The 22972-nt window shown below is 39.6% G+C and overlaps 1 protein-coding gene across 1 annotated transcript in view; it reads left to right on the forward strand.

The window, feature by feature from the left end:
• The window catches only part of FIG4 (FIG4 phosphoinositide 5-phosphatase), a 65533-nt gene that overhangs the window by 27152 nt on the left and 15409 nt on the right, over positions 1–22972 (forward strand). Inside the window, exons 11-19 of the mRNA XM_035109255.2 lie at positions 4872–5005; positions 5935–6051; positions 9234–9279; positions 11014–11162; positions 11428–11594; positions 14191–14329; positions 18006–18064; positions 18518–18668; positions 19205–19288. Coding sequence (XP_034965146.1) covers positions 4872–5005; positions 5935–6051; positions 9234–9279; positions 11014–11162; positions 11428–11594; positions 14191–14329; positions 18006–18064; positions 18518–18668; positions 19205–19288 — 1046 coding nt within the window. The remainder of the gene's footprint in view (positions 1–4871; positions 5006–5934; positions 6052–9233; positions 9280–11013; positions 11163–11427; positions 11595–14190; positions 14330–18005; positions 18065–18517; positions 18669–19204; positions 19289–22972) is intronic.

Genomic DNA, 22972 nt, shown 5'->3' on the forward strand with positions numbered 1-22972 from the left:
AAAGGCCTGCTGAATAATACCATGGCTTGATTAAGCCAGATGCTGTTCTTCAGTATTGTATCAGTGTATATTATTGTTATTTACCCCCTTGGGTTAAAATGACCATGATGGTCAAAACAACAACAATAAATAATAATAATAATAATAATAATAATAATAATAATAAATTTTTATTTATACCCCGCCCTCTCCAGTCAAACCGGGCTCATGGCGGCTGACACCAGTAAAATTATAATAAGACCCGGATTAAAATACAATTTCAATTAAAAAATTTAAAATGCAGCCTCATTTTAAAGTAACCCAAATCAAAACCATAAGGGAGGAAAACATAGGGGTCAGACTGAGTCCAGCCCAAAGGCCAGGCGGAACAGCTCCGTCTTGCAGGCCCTGCGGAAAGATGTCAAATCCCGCAGGGCCCTGGTCTCCTGTGTGAGAGCGTTCCACCAAGTCAGGGCCAGTACTGAAAAAGCCCTGGCCCTACTTGAGACAAGTCTCAACAATAATAATCAATGCAGAAGAAGAGTATCCCAAATGGTAAACATAGACCAGCCTTTGCCCATTAAGTGCAAACTGAGTTGACTATATAGGCTTTGTATGCCTTAGTGTCTTGCATGGGCTTATTAGGGGCAGAAAGTTGACTGCCCTATGCATGCATTTGTTATCAGGATGAGAGGGACAATTTTTTTCCAAAAATCTCCTTGATCCCTGTGCCACTGACAGAAGATGCTGCTAGATCAAAAAGCCTTCTGTCAGAAAAAGGACATCATTTGCAAACAACTTGGGATGATGAGGCAAATATATCTCCTTAGAAAACATTCTGCAAATAATACTGGGAATGTTTTTTTAAAGGTACAAAAGAAGAAGAAAGGTTTACACTGACAGCATTTTGTAACATATGTTTTAGGTGCATAATTCAGAGCTTGCTCTGCATTTTTGAATACAATACTTGGTAAAATGTCTACAGTGGAACTCATGATTACATGAAAATGATGAAAAAGTATATCCCTAATTATTTCTCCTTTCCACATCACGTTAAACAAGCAAATGCATTTTTTTTAAAAAAAACCTCATTGATCTGAAGAGAACTTCCAAATACTTGAATTAGAAAGCCTCTCTCGTTGATTAGCAATTGATTCAATGCTTCCTCACATGAACAGGATATTTCCCCTTCCCCCTACGCACAAGTGGTAAGAGAGCATTAATTTTAACAATCTAGCATTGAGCACCCACAGGGAGACACATTTTCAGCCACACTACAGAAGCCCTGTGAATTGATTCACATGGCAGAGTCATGTGAGCCAGGATACACAGTATAGTTCTAAACTCAATCTAAAAATACAAGAGCGACAATGATTTTGTTCCCTCTTATGTCTAATGTTGTTTACAACAGCCTCGTGCTTGGCTTCTTAAAGGCCATTTTGAATTGGGGTGTGTGTGTGTGTTTACGTTTTAGTCGTTAGATTTCTACAATTGAAACTCTGGCATTTCCTGAAATGTGCAACAATGGTGAAGTAAGCACAAAAAAGAAATTTAAAAACCTATTTGAAAGTGTTACTAATTATGGATATTATCTAGTCTTGGACGGTGAAGAGGATTTATGATAAAGACCAACCTCTTGAAAATCACACTAAGTTAGTACTTCAGTATATTTTTATATCAGAAGCACTGCAAGTTTGAATAACTACACAATAGTTGTATATTCAAATATAAATTTTGCATTTCCTTTGTTTCTTTTACAAGTTCAAGTATGGATAAATTTAATTTACTGAATTGTTTCATAAAACATGCTTCCTCTAACATTTGTATGGAGAAATGTTTTAACCATGGGTTGAATACAATGACTGTGAGAGTGGAAAGCATCTGGGAATGCAGTGGAGGCTGTTGCACTAGGGCTACTGGGCACAGAGCCGCCAAGAAGAATCTGAAACAATTTATAAATATCCCCAGTCTCAAAACAATAAACTTTTTCCTGCCCCACAGACATTTTATACTTTCATTTGAATGTAGAGCAGTTCCTGGAGATACTTATTTCAGTCTCCTGTTCTCTGGCCAAACAACTCTCTGCACCACTTAGCCAATCCCAATCACAGAGTATTGCAATAGGTAAGAATTTCCTTCTGTGTGTCGCCAGGAATTATTTAATGGAAATTTGCAGTACAGTGGAACCTCAGTTTACAACTACCTCTGTTTATGAACACCTCCGTTTATGAACGCCATGGACCCGGAAGTGTTTACATCTGGGTTCTGCAGCGCCGGATGCACAGATTACTTCTGCACAGAAGCGCTCTATCGGCACTTCGCGCACACGCAAAAGCGTGCCTTCGGGGAGCGAATGCCTCCGTGGAACGGATTGCGTTCGTAAACCGAGGTTCCACTGTATAGCTCTTGGTCTTAAAATAAATTTACGTTGCAATAGGACTACTAGTTTCAACCTTGGGTGGTTACAGAGGCCTTTTATTCACCCACTGAGGGACATAGAAGGTAAGAGAAGACAGCTTCCCAAAACGTTATGGTTGTCTAATAGGATGTGCCATTTCTGCCCTCAACACCAGGTTAAAAGGTCTGAGAAGAGGACTGCTGTTCTGCTTCTGCCACCTCTACAAAACACTTCATTTGCCTTTTAGTTTGGATGGGACAGTCAGGCTTTCTCCTTGGTCCCAATTATCTAGAGGACTTTCCTTAATAGGATTTGAAAAAAATCTGTCTGAAAAAAATATCATGACTATGCTTCTGAAATTCCACCTGACAAAATTATTTATTATTTTCCTTTGCTTTCTACAGACTCAGGCTGGTGACTCTGAATCTGGAAAGGAGCTAGTCTCCATACCAGTTCTAGTCTTTCTTCAGCTTGTTTTATCTCGAAATCATTGGCATTATAGACATCGAAAGCATTGCCTTTATAGACACTTTGTATTTTTATGATATTAGATCATTTCAGAAGGGAACTAAAAGAAAGTATAAACCTACATATTAGTCATTCTGGATACTGACATTTACTTCCATTGGCCTAGTTCACGTGGCACAGTAAGCCAAGCTATAATAATAATAATAATAATAATAATATTTATACCCCGCCCTTCCCAGTCAAGACCGGGCTCAGGGCGGCTAACAACAAAAATATCAAAACAAGCATAAAAGAAACAATTCAATTAAAATACAGATTAAATACAATGTTAAAATTCAATTTTAAAATGGGAATCTACAAGTGGAACCTCATTTAAATATCAGTAGGATAAAACCTTAGGGGAGGGTAACACGGGTCAGACTGAGTCAGTCCAAAGGCCAAGCGGAACAGCTCTGTCTTGCAGGCCCTACGAAAAGATGACAACTCCCGCTGGGCCGTAGTCTCCTGAGAGAGAGCGTTCCACCAGGTCGGGGCTAGTACTGAGAAGGCCCTGGTCCTGGTCGAGGCTATGGCTTACCAGGACCTAAATAATTGGGCAGGCTTCTGGAGAGAAGCTCACAGTCACTTGTTTTTCCCTGGTCCTTTGTGTTCCTACGCCAGGCATCCCCAACCTGCGGCCCTCCAGATGTTTTGGCCTACAATTCCCACAATCCCTAGCTAACAGGACCAGTGCTCAGGGATGATGGGAATTGTAGCCCAAAACATCTGGAGGGCTGAAGGTTGAGGGTGCCTGTTCTACGCTGTGCTGAGCTAAGCCGAGGCTTGATTAAACAATACCCCAGCCAAAGAGCCTGTTCAGCAGCTGGGTTTTCATAGCTGGAGTCAGTCAGGCACCCTGCCCTCCCAGGCCAGGTGGAACAAGGCCTGCAGGCCAGGGAGCAGGTCTTCCAAGATTCACAGCCAAGGTGGAAGATCTAAGCTGTGGAAAGGATAATCCTTGAGTTTGTGGTCATATACACCAGACTTGGCTGGTATACAGGCTTACAAGGGGCTTCTGAGTAGACATGCATAGGACTGCCTAGGATGTGACATTAGTTGTGTGTTATTTTTACAGTTTGTTTTCTGTAAAACAAAAGCCATATATTTGCAAATGCCATTTGGGTTTGGGGTTAGAATATGGAATTAAAGTCCAGCTCGTTACACTTGTTTCAGATGGAAAGCTCAGGATAATGAGGGTTAAATAGGTGAGATTGCTATTTTCATATACTCTTCTTGCCACAGAATAGTGTTTCCACCCTGTGAGTGGGTGAGGAGCACATGGGAAGTTGTAATAACTTTGCATGTCTAATAGGCCCATACATTTGTCAGAACTCAGGATTTTCCCAAAGTGTAGCTGACATTTCTTATACTACTTGGACTTCTATTTCTCAATGCAACATTATCACTTGAAGTCAATGGAGAAAATGAGTAGCTTAATACTTAAAGAGTATTAATGAGATAATTTCTTCCTAACCCCATGCAACCTAGTCCCTCATCACAGAGGTACACCTGGCACCTTCATTACATACTTTCCATTGTATCCTAAATACACACATATTCACCTTGACTTTTGACACTTGATACCTATATTTTAGGACCACCCAGTTATTTTGATTGCCATCTGTTCCAACTGTTTTTAATACTGTATTTTAAGCATGTCCTGGGATCTCATTATGAAAGGCAGATGCATACTCTAAAAAATAATAACATATGCTAAACAATAGTGACTCTTCTTTTTTGCATTGATACATGCCCTCACAAGATCCCAGGACCTTGCCTTTTTAATTGAGTGATATGAACAGATTTTTCTGTCAATTTGAGACAGTGATTCTCTTCATTATCTTGCATCTGTGATGATCCCCAGAAAGGGCTGCCTACACTTTGTGGGGGCAGAAATAAATCCTACCCTGCTGTATCATTTTTTGTTCAGAGTTAACATTACTTGGCGTATGTACTACCATGATCAGTTATTTTTTCCCTTTTGAAGGAACGTGAAAAACGGAAACATGAAAGGATATTGAGTGAAGAGCTCGTTGCTGCCGTGACCTACCTCAATCAGTTTCTACCTCCTGAACATGCAATTGTATATATTCCATGGGACATGGCCAAATATACAAAGAGGTGCGTGTTTTATTACTAGAGCAGCACATGACTCCAGATGTTAGTTGGGACAGAGGGAACTTTGTCATAACTCTCTTCAGGGTGCGTCTTTTGTGGGCCTGGAGATGAAGTTCCATTTTTATATTGTTCATGTAGTGTATCATGGGAATGTAAATGAACTGTGAGTCATTTGTGTTAATTGGTACTGTTTGGAAATCAAGCCAGCCAGCCCTGCATTTCAGAGGCTTTTTGCTTAGACTTTAAAGCACTTCATGGGTGGAATTCAACATTGTGCTATTACAAATGTTCAGTCTGTGCAAGTATTTCAGCTTATCCCCCCTTTAGTGTTATACAACAGCTATATTGTGCTATACCCTGCTCCCCATAGAATAGAATAGAATAGAATAGAATAGAATAGAATACTTTATTGTCATTGTACATAGTACAACGAAATTGAACCTTGTAAACTGGCAGCCATCTTGTAACTGTTGCCCACAGCACTTTCTCAAAATTCCAACTGTGTCAGATAGTGCAAAAAGGACTGTGAGTAGTTTTACATGAGTAAAACTAGCAGAGTTGTTTGATTGTTTGTGATCCCTTCTTCTGGAGATGCTGTAACAGGAATGGGAAATCTCTGGCCCCCCAGATGTTGTTGCACTAACTCCTGTCATGGTGTCTGTGGCTGATTAGAGTTACCAGTTCCCCATCCCTTTTCTATAAAGATGATTTTGCCACAGAGAAATGGAAGTAGTTAACAGGTTATGCTTTTATTGATAGTGTGTTGCTATCTTCTTTTTAAACTTTGGTTAACATTGCTTAGGGATACAATGCATGCAGAGTGCAGAAGAGGCTGGTGTTTATTGAAGTTATTTTATATATATATATATATATTCTTACACAAGGGTAAATACAAACATGTCTTCAGTGTTTTTGCTTTTTTCCCCATCTAGCAAACTATGTAACGTCCTTGACAGGCTGAGCGTTATTGCAGAAAATGTAGTGAAGAAAACTGGGTTCTTTGTAAATCGTCCTGCTTCCTACTGCAGTGTCTTGCGCCCAGATGAAAAGTATGTATGTGGGAGAATGCTCTTTTGTGTATAATTATTTTAAAAGATTTTTAAAAAGTAGTTTGAAATCCACAATCATTTATTACTGATGTAGATCAAATAGAAAAGTATACTCCAGATATTTCATAACAACAAGGGGTAATCAATCTCTTTGTTTGTCATACAATAGTGTTTTATTATTTGCGTTGTGAGCAAATCTCCTATACCTTTAATTTTATGCTTTCTTGCTTTCCTGGGAGATGATAAACAGTTCTAAGAACATTAATTGAAGGTTATTTGTAAGCAGAAGTCAGCTAAGATTTTCTGGCTGCTTCAAGAACACCAATTTTATGGCCCTTTTTTGTAGTATAGTAAGCCAAAAGTTCAAATCTCATTATTGTGTTTATTCATTACAACTATAACCCACCTTTCTTATATGGAACTCAAAGCAGCATGCAAGTGGTTTCCAAATGGTTTTCAAGCCATGCACAGACTAGATCCTGACCTGCTTGTCATAGCTGCTGTATCCTGTGCTTTTGAACCTTGCCCCAAGTTCCAAATGAATAACTAGTATGAACTAATTAGGAAATACATGCAGTAGTTTATCATGTATAGTGGGTTTCTCTGGGTGATTTTTAAATCTTGGCAGCTATCTTGCCCCCTCTAAACTCAAAAGCCAGTTGAGCACTGAGTGCTGTTAGTTGAAGTCTTATTGCAATATTTGTTAAAACACAGTGCTGTTGTATGCTGTGGATTGTCTCGGAAGTCACCTAGGTTTCACTAATGCCAATTTTGTGAAGTCCACCAGGATACTAAGGTTCCAGTCCAAAGAAAGCTCATCATGTTTAAGTCCCATGGAAAACAATAAGAAAAATTACTTGGATCTTAATTGTTCCATTAAATGGCACTTAAGTGTGACTAACTAGCTTTGATTCATGGTTGAAGAGTTCTGATTATTCCAGGGGGTTATTTTTATTATTTCCCTGGTCAATTGTTTTTAAATCTATGGCACTATTAGTGTGCTATTTGAAACTACCTACCTTTGTAACATGTGATAGTTTGTCATTTCTAGGTAGACAGAGGACTTCCTTAATTACTCATTTATTAATAAAACATCACATGGAAGGAGAAGAGAAATCTGAATTAAATCTTGCAGCCCAGCTCCTAAAAAGGAGCTCTCCTCAAGCTGCTTTAGAGAAAAACAGCAGTTGACTGTTGAAAGAAGTAAAGAAGTACTTACACAGAAACAATTTGTTGCTGTTGTTACAATTTATATACCACTCTTCATCTGAAGATCTCAGGGCGGTTCACAAAGATTAAAACCACCGGTTCACAAATTGCAAGACCATCAATAGAATCTGATGATAAGTTACTGTAAACCATGGCTAGGGAACTTGTGGCCCTCCAAGTGTTTTTGAACTCCAGCGTCCATCAGCCCCACCCAGCATAGTCACTGGTCGGGATTGGTAGGAGTTGTTGCCAAGCAACATCTGGAGGGCCACAGGTTCTTTATCCCTGCTAGGAATGATAGGAATGCAAATGGTATTTTATCATGTAGCAAGATCTGCCCCACATAGTTTATCCCCTGGGTGATTTGATAGGCTATATCTTCCCAATACAAAACTGGTTTCTGTATATTTTATCAAAATTAATGTTGGTGGTGTACACGTTAACACAGTTTTGCTGTTGCTCATTTCTTACTTGTTTCAATTGGCTCTGAGTAGTAGTCACTAAGATAATGACCAACAAAGGTCTGTACAGTTAAAGCTATGGTTTTCCCAGTAGTGATGTATGGAAGTGAGAGCTGGACCATAAAGAAGGCTGATCACCAAAAAACTGATGCTTTTGAATTATGGTGCTGGAGGAGACTCTTGAGAGTCCCATGGATTGCAAGAAGATCAAACCTATCCATTCTTAAGGAAATCAGCCCTGAGTGTTCACTGGAAGGACAGATCCTGAGGCTGAGGCTCCACCTCATGAGAAGAGAAGACTCCCTGGAAAAGACCCTGATGTTGGGAAAGATGGAGGGCACAATGACAAGGGGACAACAGAGGATGAGATGGTTGGACAGTGTTCTCGAAGCTACCAACATGAGTTTGACCAAACTGCGGGAGGCAGTGGAAGACAGGAGTACCTGGCGTGCTCTGGTCCATGGGGTCACAAAGAGTCGGTCACAACGACTAAATGACTAAACAACAAAGATGATTTATTCTTCATGGAGCAGATACTGTAGCACAAGAGGCAAAATACAAATCTTGTGTAACAAAAAAGACTGCACTTGTTATGCTTGATTTTTCATTACAATTTACAAATTAATTTGAGACTGCTTACACAGTTATTGATCTACCACATACAATTGCCTGATTCGACTTAATATATTTTTATGTATTATTCAATGGTGTATAAGCCATTAATATTAAAGGGTATTTTTTAATATTTAACAGGCAATTCATTTATGTTGGGATGTAATGAAACCTGTTCATGGGGAACCATTTGTCTTGAGGCTTGAACGTATATTCCATTACAAAGTATACAGAATAATTTATATGCTAATGGAAATTAACTATGTGGAAAGTACTTCCTTCAGGTGAAGTGTTGGTAACAATTTTCTTGAGTGAACTGCTTTATTCCAAAGAAGAAAACTTCCTACCCAAATTGGGCATTTTAGTATTGTAATATCAGCCTTGGCTTCCCATACAAGGTTCAAACAAGATTAGTAGCATTTTCTCTTCCCTCCGTGCCATAATACCAAGTGCCCTGGTTGTAGGATAACATTTTCTGTTTAAGCATTTCTATGAAAGAACTGAGCCTACTTGTACACTTAAGTTTATAAGCTGCACTTTAAACCAATACTGACCTATACTGAGCTTGACTGAAGGCTAAGCATACACTATTTGTTTCCAAATTGAATTTTCCAAGTCTGCACTTTGACCTTTGTCAGTGTTTGCAGAATTATGCATTACATTTCACCCCCTTCCCAAAATGCAAGGTAATTTCTGATTGATGTTTACTGTAGCTGCTTCAGGTTTCCTTGCTAGAGCAGAGCATTAGATTCCTAGAATTATCTCCCCAAGGATTCAGCTCCAGAGTTGTAAATGTCTAAAGGATTATCTCCCAGGGTTATGGCTTTACTGACTGAGGGCAGATTGATTATAATTGTTATAGAATAAATGTTTTGTAACACACAATGTTCTGTCTTACAGGTGGAATGAGCTGGGAGGAATTGTGGTTCCCACTGGCCGTTTACAGGTATTTTAATGGAATTGATTTAAAACTGTCTTCCATAGATCACTAGAAAGCATCCTGTTGTTAATGTAGTTGGCATAAAAGAGCCTGAGGTGCAAGTAGGTACTAAGGTACATTTGTCCCATAAACACCCCTAGTTTGGCGCTATAGGTACTCCATAGAAGCCTTGGGGTATTGTCAGATTTTTGGTTAATTCCAAGCCAAGTGCATAGCTGCCAAGTTTTCCCTTTTCTCGCGAGGAAGCCTATTCAGCATAAGGGAAAATCCCTTAAAAAAAGGGATAACTTGGCAGCTATGGCCAAGTGTTGGAACTACACGGACTTGGAAGAGTGTGTGATCAGTGTAGTTTTTTCTTCTTCATTGAACAGAATCTTTATTTAATATACAATGTAAGGGTAAAGGTAAAGCTACCCCTGACCATTAGGTCCAGTCGTGGACAACTCTGGGGTTGCAGCACTCATCTCGCTCTGTAGGCCGAGGGAGCCGGCGTTTGTCTGCAGACAATTTCCAGGTCATGTGGCCAGCATGACTAAGCTGCTTCTAGCGAACCAGAGCAGTGCACAGAAACACCATTTACCTTCCCACCTATTTATCTATTAACACTTGATGTGCTTTCGAACTGCTAGATTGGCAGGAGCTGGGACCGAACAACGGGAGCTCACCCCGTCGCGGGGATTCGAACTGCCGACCTTCTGATCAGCAAGCCCTAGGCTCTGTGATTTATACCACAGCGTCACCCGCATCCTGAATATAAAACATAATATCCATAATTTCAGTTCCAAGAATGTTTTTTGTTAATGTTCATGCTTCTACATATTCATAGCTAAAAAGCACACATTTTTCTGTACGAAGCACACTTGCTGCACAACTTTTCAATGTGCTATAGATGTGCAAGCACACACTTGATGTCTCTATAAACATAGGGTTTTTTCCAAATACTTTCAGTATCAGGGTTGAAAACAGTTTCTTTGAAATGATATCCAATACAGTACTTCAAATTTAAAGTAGTATTATGTAAGAAAGAGAAATCACTGTATTAATCTTATCAGAGCAATATGACTCAGAAAAAGGTTTCACCTACCGTATCTCATACTATGGATATGGTTAAAAAATACATTTGTTCAAGATGCTTGCATAAAACCAAACATGAAAAACCTGCCATGAATTGTGGTACTGAGGAACCAGAGATAGTTCAGTCAGTAGAGCATGAGACTCTTCATCTAAGAGTTGTGGGTTCAAGCCCCATGTTGGGCAAGATTCTAGCAGGGATTGCAGGGGGTTGGACAATGATTCTCATGGTCCCTCCCAGCTCTGCAATTCTAAGATTCCATGAAAGATCTGTTCAGTTGCATCCCAACTCAGATGCTTGTAAAGAGAAAGAGAGTTGCACTGGTGGGAAGATGTGCAACTCTGCTTCCTTAAATGAAAGCTCCTTCTGTTTATGGAGCATTTGCATTGGTTTCTATGTATTATAAATTAACAAGAGAATAATTAAAAACCTGAAACTATGTGCAAAAACAGTTCTGTATACTTTGAGTGAGTTTTCAGTGTACCTAAAAGATTTCCATGGGTTTGCAAATGTGAGAATCTGCACCAGTGAACCACATGTACAACCTTAATTAAGTTCTATTGGTATAGATGAATTGGTGGCAAAAATTACTGTTATGCCCTAAAGAATAATTTGATATTTACTAATGGACTTGAAACTAATTATATGTCCCTGCACTTATTTTTTAGACGGGAGTTCTTCGAACAAATTGTGTTGACTGTCTGGATCGCACGAACACAGCCCAATTTATGGTTGGGAAATGTGCTTTGGCCTATCAGCTTTATTCCTTAGGCCTGATTGACAAACCCAATCTGCTGTTTGACACAGATGCCGTTAGGTAAGACATTTTAGAAATTATAATTATTATTAAAATAGTAGTAGTTCCTACAACTGTTAATAGAAATGGAGCATATATGGTCCTTGTTACTGATACTTTTCTAATTTCCGTTTTGACACATCATTTTAGATAAGTATGGATGCTTACACTTAAACATTTTTCTAGGTGAAAGATAGTAAAAATAAAATGGAAATAATCACTGGCATACTGTGTGTAAAAATTCATCTTGTTGGAATTCTTAACCTTGATGTTCTCTCTGCTTTAGATTATTTGAAGAATTGTATGAAGATCATGGAGATACATTGTCACTTCAATATGGTGGATCTCAACTTGTGCATCGAGTAAAAACCTACAGAAAAATAGCACCTTGGACCCAGCATTCTAAAGATATTATGCAAACTCTTTCAAGATACTATAGTAATGCTTTTTCAGGTAACTTGTATTCTTTCTCTGAGATTTCCAACATTTGTCATTCTTGACAAAGTGAGAATTGTTTTTTTAAAACACAGATTTTTTTTAAACAACTGGCTGCATGGTGCTATTGAATTTTTATGATAAAGATGAAACTGGGTCAAAATAACATGTTGACAGCCTGAAAGGTATTTGGGTCAGGCTCAACTTTAAATTCAGTAGCACAGCTTCAGAGTTAAATCTTAAGGGTTGGACACTGTAATTGCTGTCAGGCATGACAATTAACGCTGGACAAAATCTGCCTTCTGTAAGTGAACAGAATGGTAGTGTTCAAGCAGCCATCAAGGATCTGTTTAGCAGTTCCCATATAGGCTGTAAAATATCTAAAACACCTAGTGTGTTAGTGGAAATCGTTCATGCCTAGCGATGGGATGATTCTTCCCACTGGCAGCTATCTTTTCAGCATCTAAAGAGTTTCCTGGTCTGGGGTGGGGCTTCTTTGGGTAAAGGAAGCTCGTTCTGGAAGCAGGGAGGTGAAAAGTGTGTGTGTGTGTAGGTGTGTGTAGGTGTGTGTAGGTGTGTGTAGGTGTAGAGAAGACTGCTTCGTAGTGCTATGGATCCCAGCCATTAGGAATGTTGGTTTATCAAAAAAGTGTATCTGGCCTTTCCTCTTCAGTGCCTTGAGAGTTTAGGTAAGGGTTGTGGTTAACAAACTTTTTTAAAAAATGATTTTTAATTATCCACCTAACACTACCACAGCTGAGATCATTTCTAGGATGCAACAATTTTATCTGTTTTTAACACACCCAGTGTGCCTCTCTCAAATACCATGATATTAAATAGTTGGAAGGTATCAGCTTTTTAAAACCCCTCCCTACCTTTAGTGTGTTTGTTTTAAAGCATATTTATGCTGCTCTTGGGCGAAAAGGGGCTCCCAGAGTGGCTTGGAGTAAAGCACTCAGTCAAAAAGTAGCATTATAATATGCTAGCAAGGGCCATTTACTTCATAACTGCCACTGCAGTTGTTAAGGAACACAAAACCATGGGGAAGATTACCTTGCTAATATGAGCATTAAGCCCAAATGTATGCAGCCAAGGGATCTATTTTGAGAAATTTGAGTGCAAGAATAGTAAGTGTTTAGACAGAATCCTTCATAAATAAACCTATTTTTTTCTGTAGAGAAGCGGACAAAAGTAACATAAAAATAAGTGAAATAAGGTCACATAGGCAGGTAACTTTCTTCACTGCTTGACTGAATTGGAATTACCAAGCAGCAGTTAAGATTAGAGGGCATCTCTAATGTCATACTGCGGTTAAAACGTTTAGAACCAGACATGCTGTTATTTCTATTATAGGTATAGGTATAAAAGTGTGTCCTTCTAATCCCTTTTCAAACAGGCAACAGAGGACAAACAGCAGTTTAAAGTGCAGCATTTCTGTCAGGCATTATAAACCACTGATTTCTTTCCACGTTATGTAGCCAAGATTATTGGAAGAACCATTGTAAAGCAGTATATCTGATCTGTCTAGGAAGGGTAATGACCCACTACAGACTTCAGCATTAATGTTGCCATATTTCTTGTTTCTGGAATCTAAAACAGGCTATTTATCCAGAAACAGGACTGGACAGTCAACTTCCCTTTAATTGATATATAGGAAAGTAATCTGATTACTCTATGCAGTTAATCATGGTGCACTACAGTCCTAGTCGTACTAATTCTGGCCCTTTAGATTTTTTGCAGAGTGAGGGCAATGAAGTGTTTAAGCTAACTCAATTACTTTGGCTCATTAGCTCCTGGTTATATGTCTTTCCACAGACAGCATACAAAAAATGTGCTAGAGCACACGTAGGTACAAAAATAATTTAGAAAAGAATCTGTACAGGATTTTCTTAATTGCAATGCACACTTTCAGCATGGCTAAAGGGAAAACAGTTAATGCTTCCATCAGTGTTTCATCTTTAAATAAAACTACAAACTACTATTTTTCAAGGCCCAGCTTTGTTGTATTAGTTTCTTCATAAAAGTTACTTCAGTTATTTTCACATTTAACAGACAACATTAATTCTTAAGGTAGCTCCAGTGTTACTTCCCTATTGCTTTTCTTGTATTCGTTTTTCCCGCAGTTGCATTCTAAAGCTGTGTTTACTGTATTTTGATAAACCTGCAAGTTATCCTTGTATATCATATGCTCTGTGTTAATTTTATGGATAATGTTTTGGAAGTTTGCCCAAACATGGAGGAACATTTCAAGGCAAGTTCCCAAAACAAAAAGGAGTGGAGTGAAATGATTGGGGAGGGGAAGGAGATTTACAATTGCAGTACATGTTGGGGCCTTACCATTTTCATTTTTTCTTCTTCCTTTTGAATATATTAATACTTTTCAATGCCAGTAGCTATACCAACCACTGCTTACAAAGGCAAAGCTCCCCTCTCCAAAAAGACATTTTGAGAGGGTCAAACTGTGAGTCCTGAAATGGTCACCCCCAGTTTGCCATGTGGCAGTAGGGTGGCAAATTGATGTTCTTGATGTTGTTGCTTTCAGCCCATCTCTGGATTAACCATGTGTCACACATAAATATTTGTATGGCTCTCAATTGTTACTCATTTCTTCCAGATGCTGACAGGCAGGATTCAATTAACCTGTTTCTGGGAGTATTTCAACCAGAAGAAGGGAAGCCTCACCTCTGTGATCTTCCTACTGATTTTTACTTGCACCAGAAAGACACAATGACTCTTATCCAGGCAAGGAGAAGGTATTTCTTGGCACTCTTCTTGTTAGCTTCCCAAAAAATTTACAGTGCTATAATCAGTACCATAAAATAATTCTAAAACCAAGTAGTTCAATATTTTAAGCTAAAACAGCAACATAAAATAGTTTCCAATCCAGACCAATAAAAATATGTTACAAGAATAGTAATAGTTTTTTTTTAAAAAAATTGACCTGTTGTTTTAACCAAAAGCAGATTGAAATTAAAAGGTCTTCAAAGCCTAATCTAAAACAATCGGAGAACAGGTCAGCTGTATCTCCTTTTGGTGTTCCATAGATATGGGACCATCACTGTCAATGATGGTATATGTGCAAGAAGGGTTTCTGTGGCCCATCTTAAGCCCCAGACCCATTCATACTGGTTCAGGTAGTTCTTCAAGTAACCTGAACCATTTAGGCTTTAAAGAAAAATACTAGCAGTTTCAATTGCACCCAAATGTGAGTGGCTCACCAGCGGAGCTGATAAATAATTTTTATATCATTATCTGAATGCTTAGTTCCCACAAGCATCTGGATGGCTGCGTTCTGTACCAGCTGAAGCTTCCAAAGGGTCTTCAAAGTCTTATGTAAAGCACATTAGTAGTCTTGTATGGATGTGCTTGTAAAAGATGCTCTTAGTCATCACCACCATCTGTGCTTCCACAGACTGCACAGAATCCATGACTTGATCTTTCAGGAGAAGTGTGACCGTGCACCAGAGGTCGGCAACCTCTGACCCATGGGCCGGATCCGGCCCACGAAGGCAGTTTATCCTGCCCATGAGCCGCCTGGTCACCGAGCTACCCGCTTGGCAAGTCCCCCGTGTGCTGCGCTAAACTGGCGCAGCGCGGCGCGGGGACTCACCGAAATGGCATCTGCGCATGGCCAGATGCCAAAAATTGCTTCTGTGCAGGCACGATTTTCGGCTTCCGGGCATGTGCAGAAGTGATTTCTGGCTTCTGGGCATGCGCAGAAGCAATTTCCGGCGCCCCGGATATGGGGCGCACGGTGCCAGAAATCACTTCTACGTATGTCCGGCCCATGGACGATCGTCCATGGGAATGATCCAGCCCACAGCCGGAAAACGTTGCCGACGCTTGCCATATACCAAACCAGTTGGTATACGAGCCGTCTCAAGAACAGTTTCTTCTCTAGAGCAATTTCAGCGTTAAATGGAAAGTCTGGACTTTGAAGTCATCTTATTTTTACTTGTCATTTTGTATTGTATTGTTTAATTAATGTTTTGTAGTTATTTTAAATTTATGTAGAGTGCCTTATCTGAGTGGATTGAGCAGCCGGCAGGGGGGCAATGACAATAAAGATTATCTTATCTTATCTTATCTTATCTTATCTTATCTTATACATCTCTGCCCTCACCCATAGAACAAAAGAAGAAGGAAGAATTGGTGAAAATCGCCTTCACCCTCCTCTTCCGTTAGCAGAGTCTCCTGCTAGATCAAATACTCCTTTTCAATTGAAGGGCTCTTTCCAGTCATGGAAGGGTAGTATAGGAGACAATCTATTGTGCCCAACTTTAGGTTGTCAGATTTGTGAAGTTGACAATGTAGATAAAAATGAATGAGTAGTGTTCTTCTGTTCACCATCTCCACATCAATATAGGATATGGCTAGTAGGGTGCTGAATCAACTTAACCTCATATTTCATAGTAAGATTGTGCCAATTTGTGTTCTGGAAGGGTTTGCTGTCTTCAGTGTCGTTCCCTGCTTTCAATAAGCAGTTAAATCTTGTTCCACATGACCCCAAAGGTTAAGTTCTAATTTAGATTTGTAGTCTCATTTGATAACATGTGTTCCTTTTATCCTCAACATAAACTAAAAGTTACTATTACATCTTGTAACAAAATGAGCTCAGTTACAGGCTACTGGCCCATCTTCAGTTGTGTTTTCTACATTAAAAAAATTAAAATATTGGCACTATGTTTGTCATATAATTCTTAATTAAAAAAACAAATTTAAACATAAGGCAGAACCTCCATTTGCTAAAACCTTAGTCATACTGAGTCGACAAGGTTTTAAAGCACTGTATGACATTGCAAAGTTTCTGGCTATTATCTTTGATTTTTCATCTTTTTAAACTGCTATTAAATTTGTGGGTCTTGACTTTTTAGCTCCAACTGTATATGGGCTTTTGAGACCAATTTATATTGATTGTGCAGATCAATATAGCCATGCTGCCCTTGCAGACTCCAGAAAATTCTTCATAAAAGTGCAGTTACACAGCTGAGACTATAAACTCTTCTAGCCAAGAAGGGTTTTTTATCTTTTCACACTTAGGTTACCAGATCAAATTATTCCTCAGTCAAACAAACAGCAGGATGTTGAAGTCAATTTCGTTATGTGTAGAGCAATAGACACATGGACCACAATCCATATTCCCTTGTGTGTGACTAGCATTTCCATTGCTGGTTATAGCAGAAAGAGCTCCAAAAGCATACTTGGCTATCACTAAACTCTAATTCTGTGTCTTAAGAAGAGATTATGGTTGGAAATGTTTAAATTGGGCAACTATAATAATTTCTAACATAACATATTATAAGTTTGATTTTATGATATAGTTAATTATAATTAAAATGTAATTATAACCAGACAATTCTCATAGTTTAGGGATGTGAAAAGTGGAGTCCCCCAATATTCATAAATTATTTGGAGTTAATGGTCAGTAGTAAAGTGGTCAAGTTTGCTGATGGCACTAATAGTACAGGGTAGTAAAAGGGATTGCAAAGATCTCCAAAAGCAAGCTTGGTGAATGGGCAATAAAATAGCAGATCAATTTCCTGTAAAGTATAATATGATGCATATTGGGGCAAAAAATCCTACCTCTTACAGATATACAGATAGGGATCTGAGTTAATGTTACCTAACTAGGAATGAGTTATTGGCATCAGAGTGAAGAGCTTGATTAAAATGCTTCCTAGTATATGTTGACAGCTGTGAAAAAGGAGAATTCAGTGCTGGTGAATCATTAGGAAAGGGATCAAAAGTGCTGGTATTTGCAAGTGCACCAGGGGTAATGTGCATAATTCTGGTTGCCCCAGCTCCAAAAGGATATCAAAACTGGCAAAAGGAAATAGATCTTCACACAGCATGTAGTTAAAGGGGTGTAACTGTCTACTCCAAGATACAGCTGGATTAGACACATTAATGGAGGATAAGCCAATTAATGGCTGTGAATGCTATGGGGCCACAGCTATTGCCCTCGTGTCCTTTTGTGGACTTCCCACAGACGTTTGGTTGGCCTCTGTGGGAAGCAGGATCCAGAACTAGATAGACTGTTGGTTTGATTTAGTACGGATGCTCCTGTTGTTTCTTTTGCTCTGTCAATGTGTATTCTAGCTTACATCATCTTATGGAGGGCTGACTGTCTAAAATTTAACAAAGCAAGTGTAAGCAGAGGTGTAATCAGGGAAAGAGCATGCTTCTTTCAGTTAAACATGCTTAGGCTTTACAGCAAGGCACAGGGACTAGAGGGTTTCCTAAACACTGCCTGGGGAAATGCGCTTTGAAAAGGGATTTGTAGGAAGAAAGAAGAGGCATGATGCAGGTGTTATAAGAGGCCGTTCCATGTATAAGGGAGAAAGGGTTGCAGCATTTGATGGAATGGGGGATCTTTTGGATATAACTCACTGGATTTTTAAAACTATTGTTTTTGTTCCATACTTAAAGCTACACTTTCTGGTGGACTCCAGGTGTCCTGGAATGCTTGCCAATGCCTTATGATGAAGGTCAGTTATACATACAAGAAAATGTGTTTTTCCTTTATTTTTAAATATGAACACAATTTGCTTACATAATAGTAACATTAATTGGACACAATTACTAGAATAAAAATAGGAAAGTGAAATAATGTACCTGTTAACTTAAGGATCAAGAGATCTTCTGAAAACTCACATGGAGGTATTTACTACACATGGTCATTTTTCTATAAGAAATTAGTAGTTTTTAATACACTGGGTTGTATTCAAACTATACATGGGTGGCATTCTGCCCATAGTACACTCCACTAGAGGAATGGGGGAGAAGATGATTTTCCCTGACACCTCTTGCTGTCCCCCACTCATCTTGAAAATGCTGCTCCAGAGGGTCAGGGAGGGTGTTCTGAGGGCTCCAGGGTGAAAGAGTCCCTTTAGCAATAGATAGTATTTAAGAGATTCACTTTACTTGTGTTTCTTTTTTAGCAATGTCTGTTGCTGAAAACAGAAGGAAGCTAATAGTGAAGAAATTTCATAACTATGATGAAGAGATTGACATTCATAATGAATTTTTTCGACCCTATGAACTCAGCAGTTTTGATGACACTTTTTGCCTGGCAATGACAAATTCAATCAGGTATGTATGTTTTAATTTTCAAGATAATAGAATTTTGATTCAGCCTTTCCATTTTACAAATGAAACTGAATTGAATTCTGTTAGATAAACTTTCCTTACATTCCTTAAAATGGCATTCAGTACAGAAGAATTCGTATCTCTCATATGATGGATGAATCCGCAATAAAGATGTGATTCTGAAGCTTTTGACATGTGTATCTGCCTTAGACAGAGGAGCAGCAGTTTAAAAATGTATAAAATTACTAGTGTCACTGCTGTGTTGACCTAGTTCTGCCTGCTGAAAGTGTGGGCAGGCAGAAGTACTACTGGCAGACTTCCCTGAAATGAGGTTTTCCAGAGAAGGGGCTGAGCAATCCCACAGCTATCAATTTATGGCTTTGGGCCTAATCACTATCCTGGCTGGTAAAGCATTACCAGTATTAGCAACAGGTCTGCAGAAGCAGACCATTCTGTCGTCCCCCCCCCCCCACCTACCTAAGGTTTGGATTGCTCTGTTAACTTGTTATATTTGATTCTTTATTCTTTATACCCTTCAGAGATTTTATGCCCAAGAATGTTGGCATTGATCCCAGCCCATTTACTGTACGTAAACCTGATGAAACTGGAAAATCCGTTTTGGGGTAAGAAGAAAATCAAGAATTTAATGCAAAAATATTATTTATTTATTTACTTACTTAGTACCTAATACAGTGGTACCTCGGTTTAAGTGCACAATTGGTTCTGGAAGTCTGTACTTAACCTGAAGCGTACTTAACCTGAAGCGAACTTTCCCATTGAAAGTAATGGAAAGTGAATTAATCCGTTCCAGACGGTCCGCGGAGTACTTAAACTGAAAGTACTCAAACCGAAGCATACTTAAACCGAGGTATGACTATAGTTTAACCTTCTTGAGTCAAACTAGTAAATGTTTTTTGCATGTGTATAATTTTGACACTATGTTAGTTTTACAAAGCATTGTTTGGAGTGAGGGAGGAAAGACCCCCCTAAATCTCATTTGCCTTATTTACATGTAGTTGGCCATCTATCTACAAACAGCTGAGGTTGTTCACTGTACAAAAGGTAAATTGCAATGAGTTGCTGCTCTCCTCCCCTCCTCCCTTTCTCTGACTGCCAAGAAAAGGCAGTTCCGACACCCTTCTTGTTTCCTTAGTAATTTTAATTGCTCTAATTTTAATTTGCTCTTAATTTTAATTAAAGTTTTGATGTAATTTTAGTTAGATTCTAGGGAATGGTTTATTGCATACAAATGGACCTAAAGGTCAATTTCCACCAGTAAGGCACCACTACTGCCTGACCATCTGGCCACAGGGGCAGTGCCACTTGCCAGGGCTAGGATCAAGCTGGGGCTGGGCAGTGGTGAGGGCAAGAGAGTACTAGGTTGGCATCAGTGGACACAGAGGCATATGCACCTGCGTCCAATGCCACCTCCGACTTGGTCTCAACGAGCAGCAGCCCTGATAGAGCTAGGAGGACATCTTCATGTGCCACAGCTGTTTTCCACAGATAAAAAAGCAGAAGCTGCCAATGTGAACTATTTCTGCCAGATCAGCAGTTATAGCAGTAGTGTATTTGAAGTTTCGTGTTACCAGTGCAGTTCAAGTCACAGATTTTATTGCTATGCTGAGGACATCTTTGCACTTGTATTGATTTATGAAATAATTTCCCTTTGTATCTGACCATTTGCATGCTTAAACCTATAGGACAGCTTGTTCTTCTGACTGGATACTGAGGTCTTTGGTCCTTCTGCTCTGTTCTCTTTGACTTTTTTAACTACTTTTTTTTTTAAAAAAAGAGCATTCTTCTCATCAGGCTGTAAAAATCCATTTGTTCAGAACACAAAAGCTTTATATTTCTAAGAAGGAAATTACTTAAATGTATGCAAGAGATCAATAAGGCTATCTGTGCTGGGAATCCTAAAGTGAACATTTGTACCTGAACAATATAATAGATCAGTCACATTCTTTCCCTTGAAATAGCTCAAAGACTCCAAATTGTTGCTTTTGATCCATATTTTCAAAAAACTGAAAGTGTCAAAATGTTCTGAACCTGGTTTGGAGCCATTAAGCTACTTCACTATTTGGCAATTTATAGTTTTCTATGACTGGACTAGAGGTATTAAAAATGACTCAGTGCTCCTAGCAAAGCTTTTTGAAAGCCGTCTTCTTACTGGGTTTGCTTGCAGAGTTCTCCCTAATAAATGTTAGGGAGAACATTAAAGCTGTTTTAATTAGGTGCTTATATTCTAATGTTTTTGCACCTTAGTTTAAGATGCAGTAGTCAGTGTTCTAGACCCAAGCATTCAGGGACAGAATAAACTGTGGTTATAGTTGAGAACAGTGGATGGTATCTAGTGGTAGTCATACTCAGAGTTAGATCCATTGGAATCCATTCACTTAAATACTTACATTAAGGTTACCAGATTTTTTTCAATGCATCCGGGGACACTTTAAATAAATAAATAAATAAATAAATAAATAAATAAATAAATAAATTGTGTGTGTGCGTGCGCACCTAAAGTTATTTAAAAAAATTAAGAAGTACTGTAATATATTCTCTTCTGTGGTCTCCTCTGTTGCGCAGCCTTTCTTTGGGTCCCGACCTGCTTTCTTGGAGTGCTAGCCGTGATTCCCCTCCCTCCCCCTCCCTCCTTGCACTGCGATCCCCTCCAAGCTTACGCAGGAGTAGGTGTTAGCAGAAACCCCTTCCTGCTGCTGCCCTGCCCGCCTGTGGGCATCTCCTGTGCAGGCATCAGCAGAGTTTGAGAATACGACTGTGGGATGATCACAGAATCACAGATTTGGAAAGGACCTCTGGGGGGCATCTAGGCTAACCCCCAGCAATGGAGGTATCTCAACAAGAGCAGCCACAACTTAAAAGAACATAAGGCTCCCCTGCTCCATTTACACCTATTGTGACACAGAAGGTATCCCCCCCCACGCCCCATCCCACCAATCTCTCCCTTTTTATCAAAGGGGAGGGGAGGGAGGCAAGCAAGCAGAGGTAGCCTCTTTTAATTTTTTTAAAGGTTCATTTAAAAAAATTTAAGGTTCATTTTTTAATAAGAAGGAAACAGGAAAGCTGTTTAGGGGAACCCAACATAAACACCCCCAAAATAAACATAAAACATTCCTCCCCTTTTATTTTTTGCTAGTGGGGGTGGGTTCAATGGAAGAAATTGGGAAGAGTTTCTGGGTAAGGAGGAAAAAATGGGGAGACAGACAATTAACACAGAGAGAAGGGAGGGAGGGAAGGCAGTCCAATGTAGCTCCCAAATATGCAGAATGGAGCAAAAGAAGCAAGACAATTTCCCCCACCACCACCCTTTACTTTGAAGCAGCAGCCTCTGCCTGGGAGAGTGAAGGGAAGGCTCAAGGCAGCATCCTGCTTTCTGCCGGCTTGGAAGCTCAGCTCACAAGCAGGCAGAATGCAGCAAAGGGGGCTTTAAATGCATGAAAAAGTGCTCCTTCTTCCTCATGAGCAAGCAGGGGAGACAGGGTAGCTTGCAGTGATGTCACGCAGGGAGGCTTCTTCCCTGCACCTCAGCTCTGCCAGTCCAAAGAGCAGCCTTGCCTCTCTGGCTCAAGCAAGCAAGCAGGAGGAGCAAGGGTGTTTGCAGAGCTGACTGAGAGGAAGGGTTTTTTTTGTGCGTCAGCTGATAGGCGGGAAAGTTGCAGCAAAGCCCAGCTGCACGCTGCACCTCCGGCTCCTGAGGAGACCCTCTCTGGAGCTGTAGTGGATGATTGCTTCGGGCTCTGGGAAGGGCCTGGAACTCCCCAGGCATATGATTAATCCAAGGACATTACATTAAATCCAGGGACATTCTGGGGATGGATTTTTTCTGGGGAAAGATTGGTAAATCCGGGGACATCTGGTAACTATAATTTACAGCAATCAATTTCAAATTAGTAATTTGTATCCAGTGGAGTTGTTCTGTCAGTGCCACTACCTCTTCTCTTCCTGGTCTGCTCACCCAGCCTTCCATCTTTTCCAGGGTTTCCCCCCAACTCTCTTGATCAGATTTGGGGCTGCATGGAAAGATAAGAGGGAAAGAAAGTCCCATTGTTGAGGTGGAAATCCTTGTGCTAATGGGACAACTTCATTGGATACAACCCATTGGACTGAAATAGGGTAGATCCTTTAAAACCAATGGGACCTATTTCCTTCATTCCATTGATTTCATTGGGCATACTCTGAGTATGACTGTTGGATACTACTCAGTGAGTATAACAGATAATTAGAGAACCCAAAGGCCTGCGACATAAATGGAAAGTAGCATATATAGCAGAGGAGTCCATAGAGCATTT

This window comes from Zootoca vivipara, chromosome 3, assembly GCF_963506605.1.
Source record: "Zootoca vivipara chromosome 3, rZooViv1.1, whole genome shotgun sequence".
NCBI classification, from domain to species: domain Eukaryota; kingdom Metazoa; phylum Chordata; class Lepidosauria; order Squamata; family Lacertidae; genus Zootoca; species Zootoca vivipara.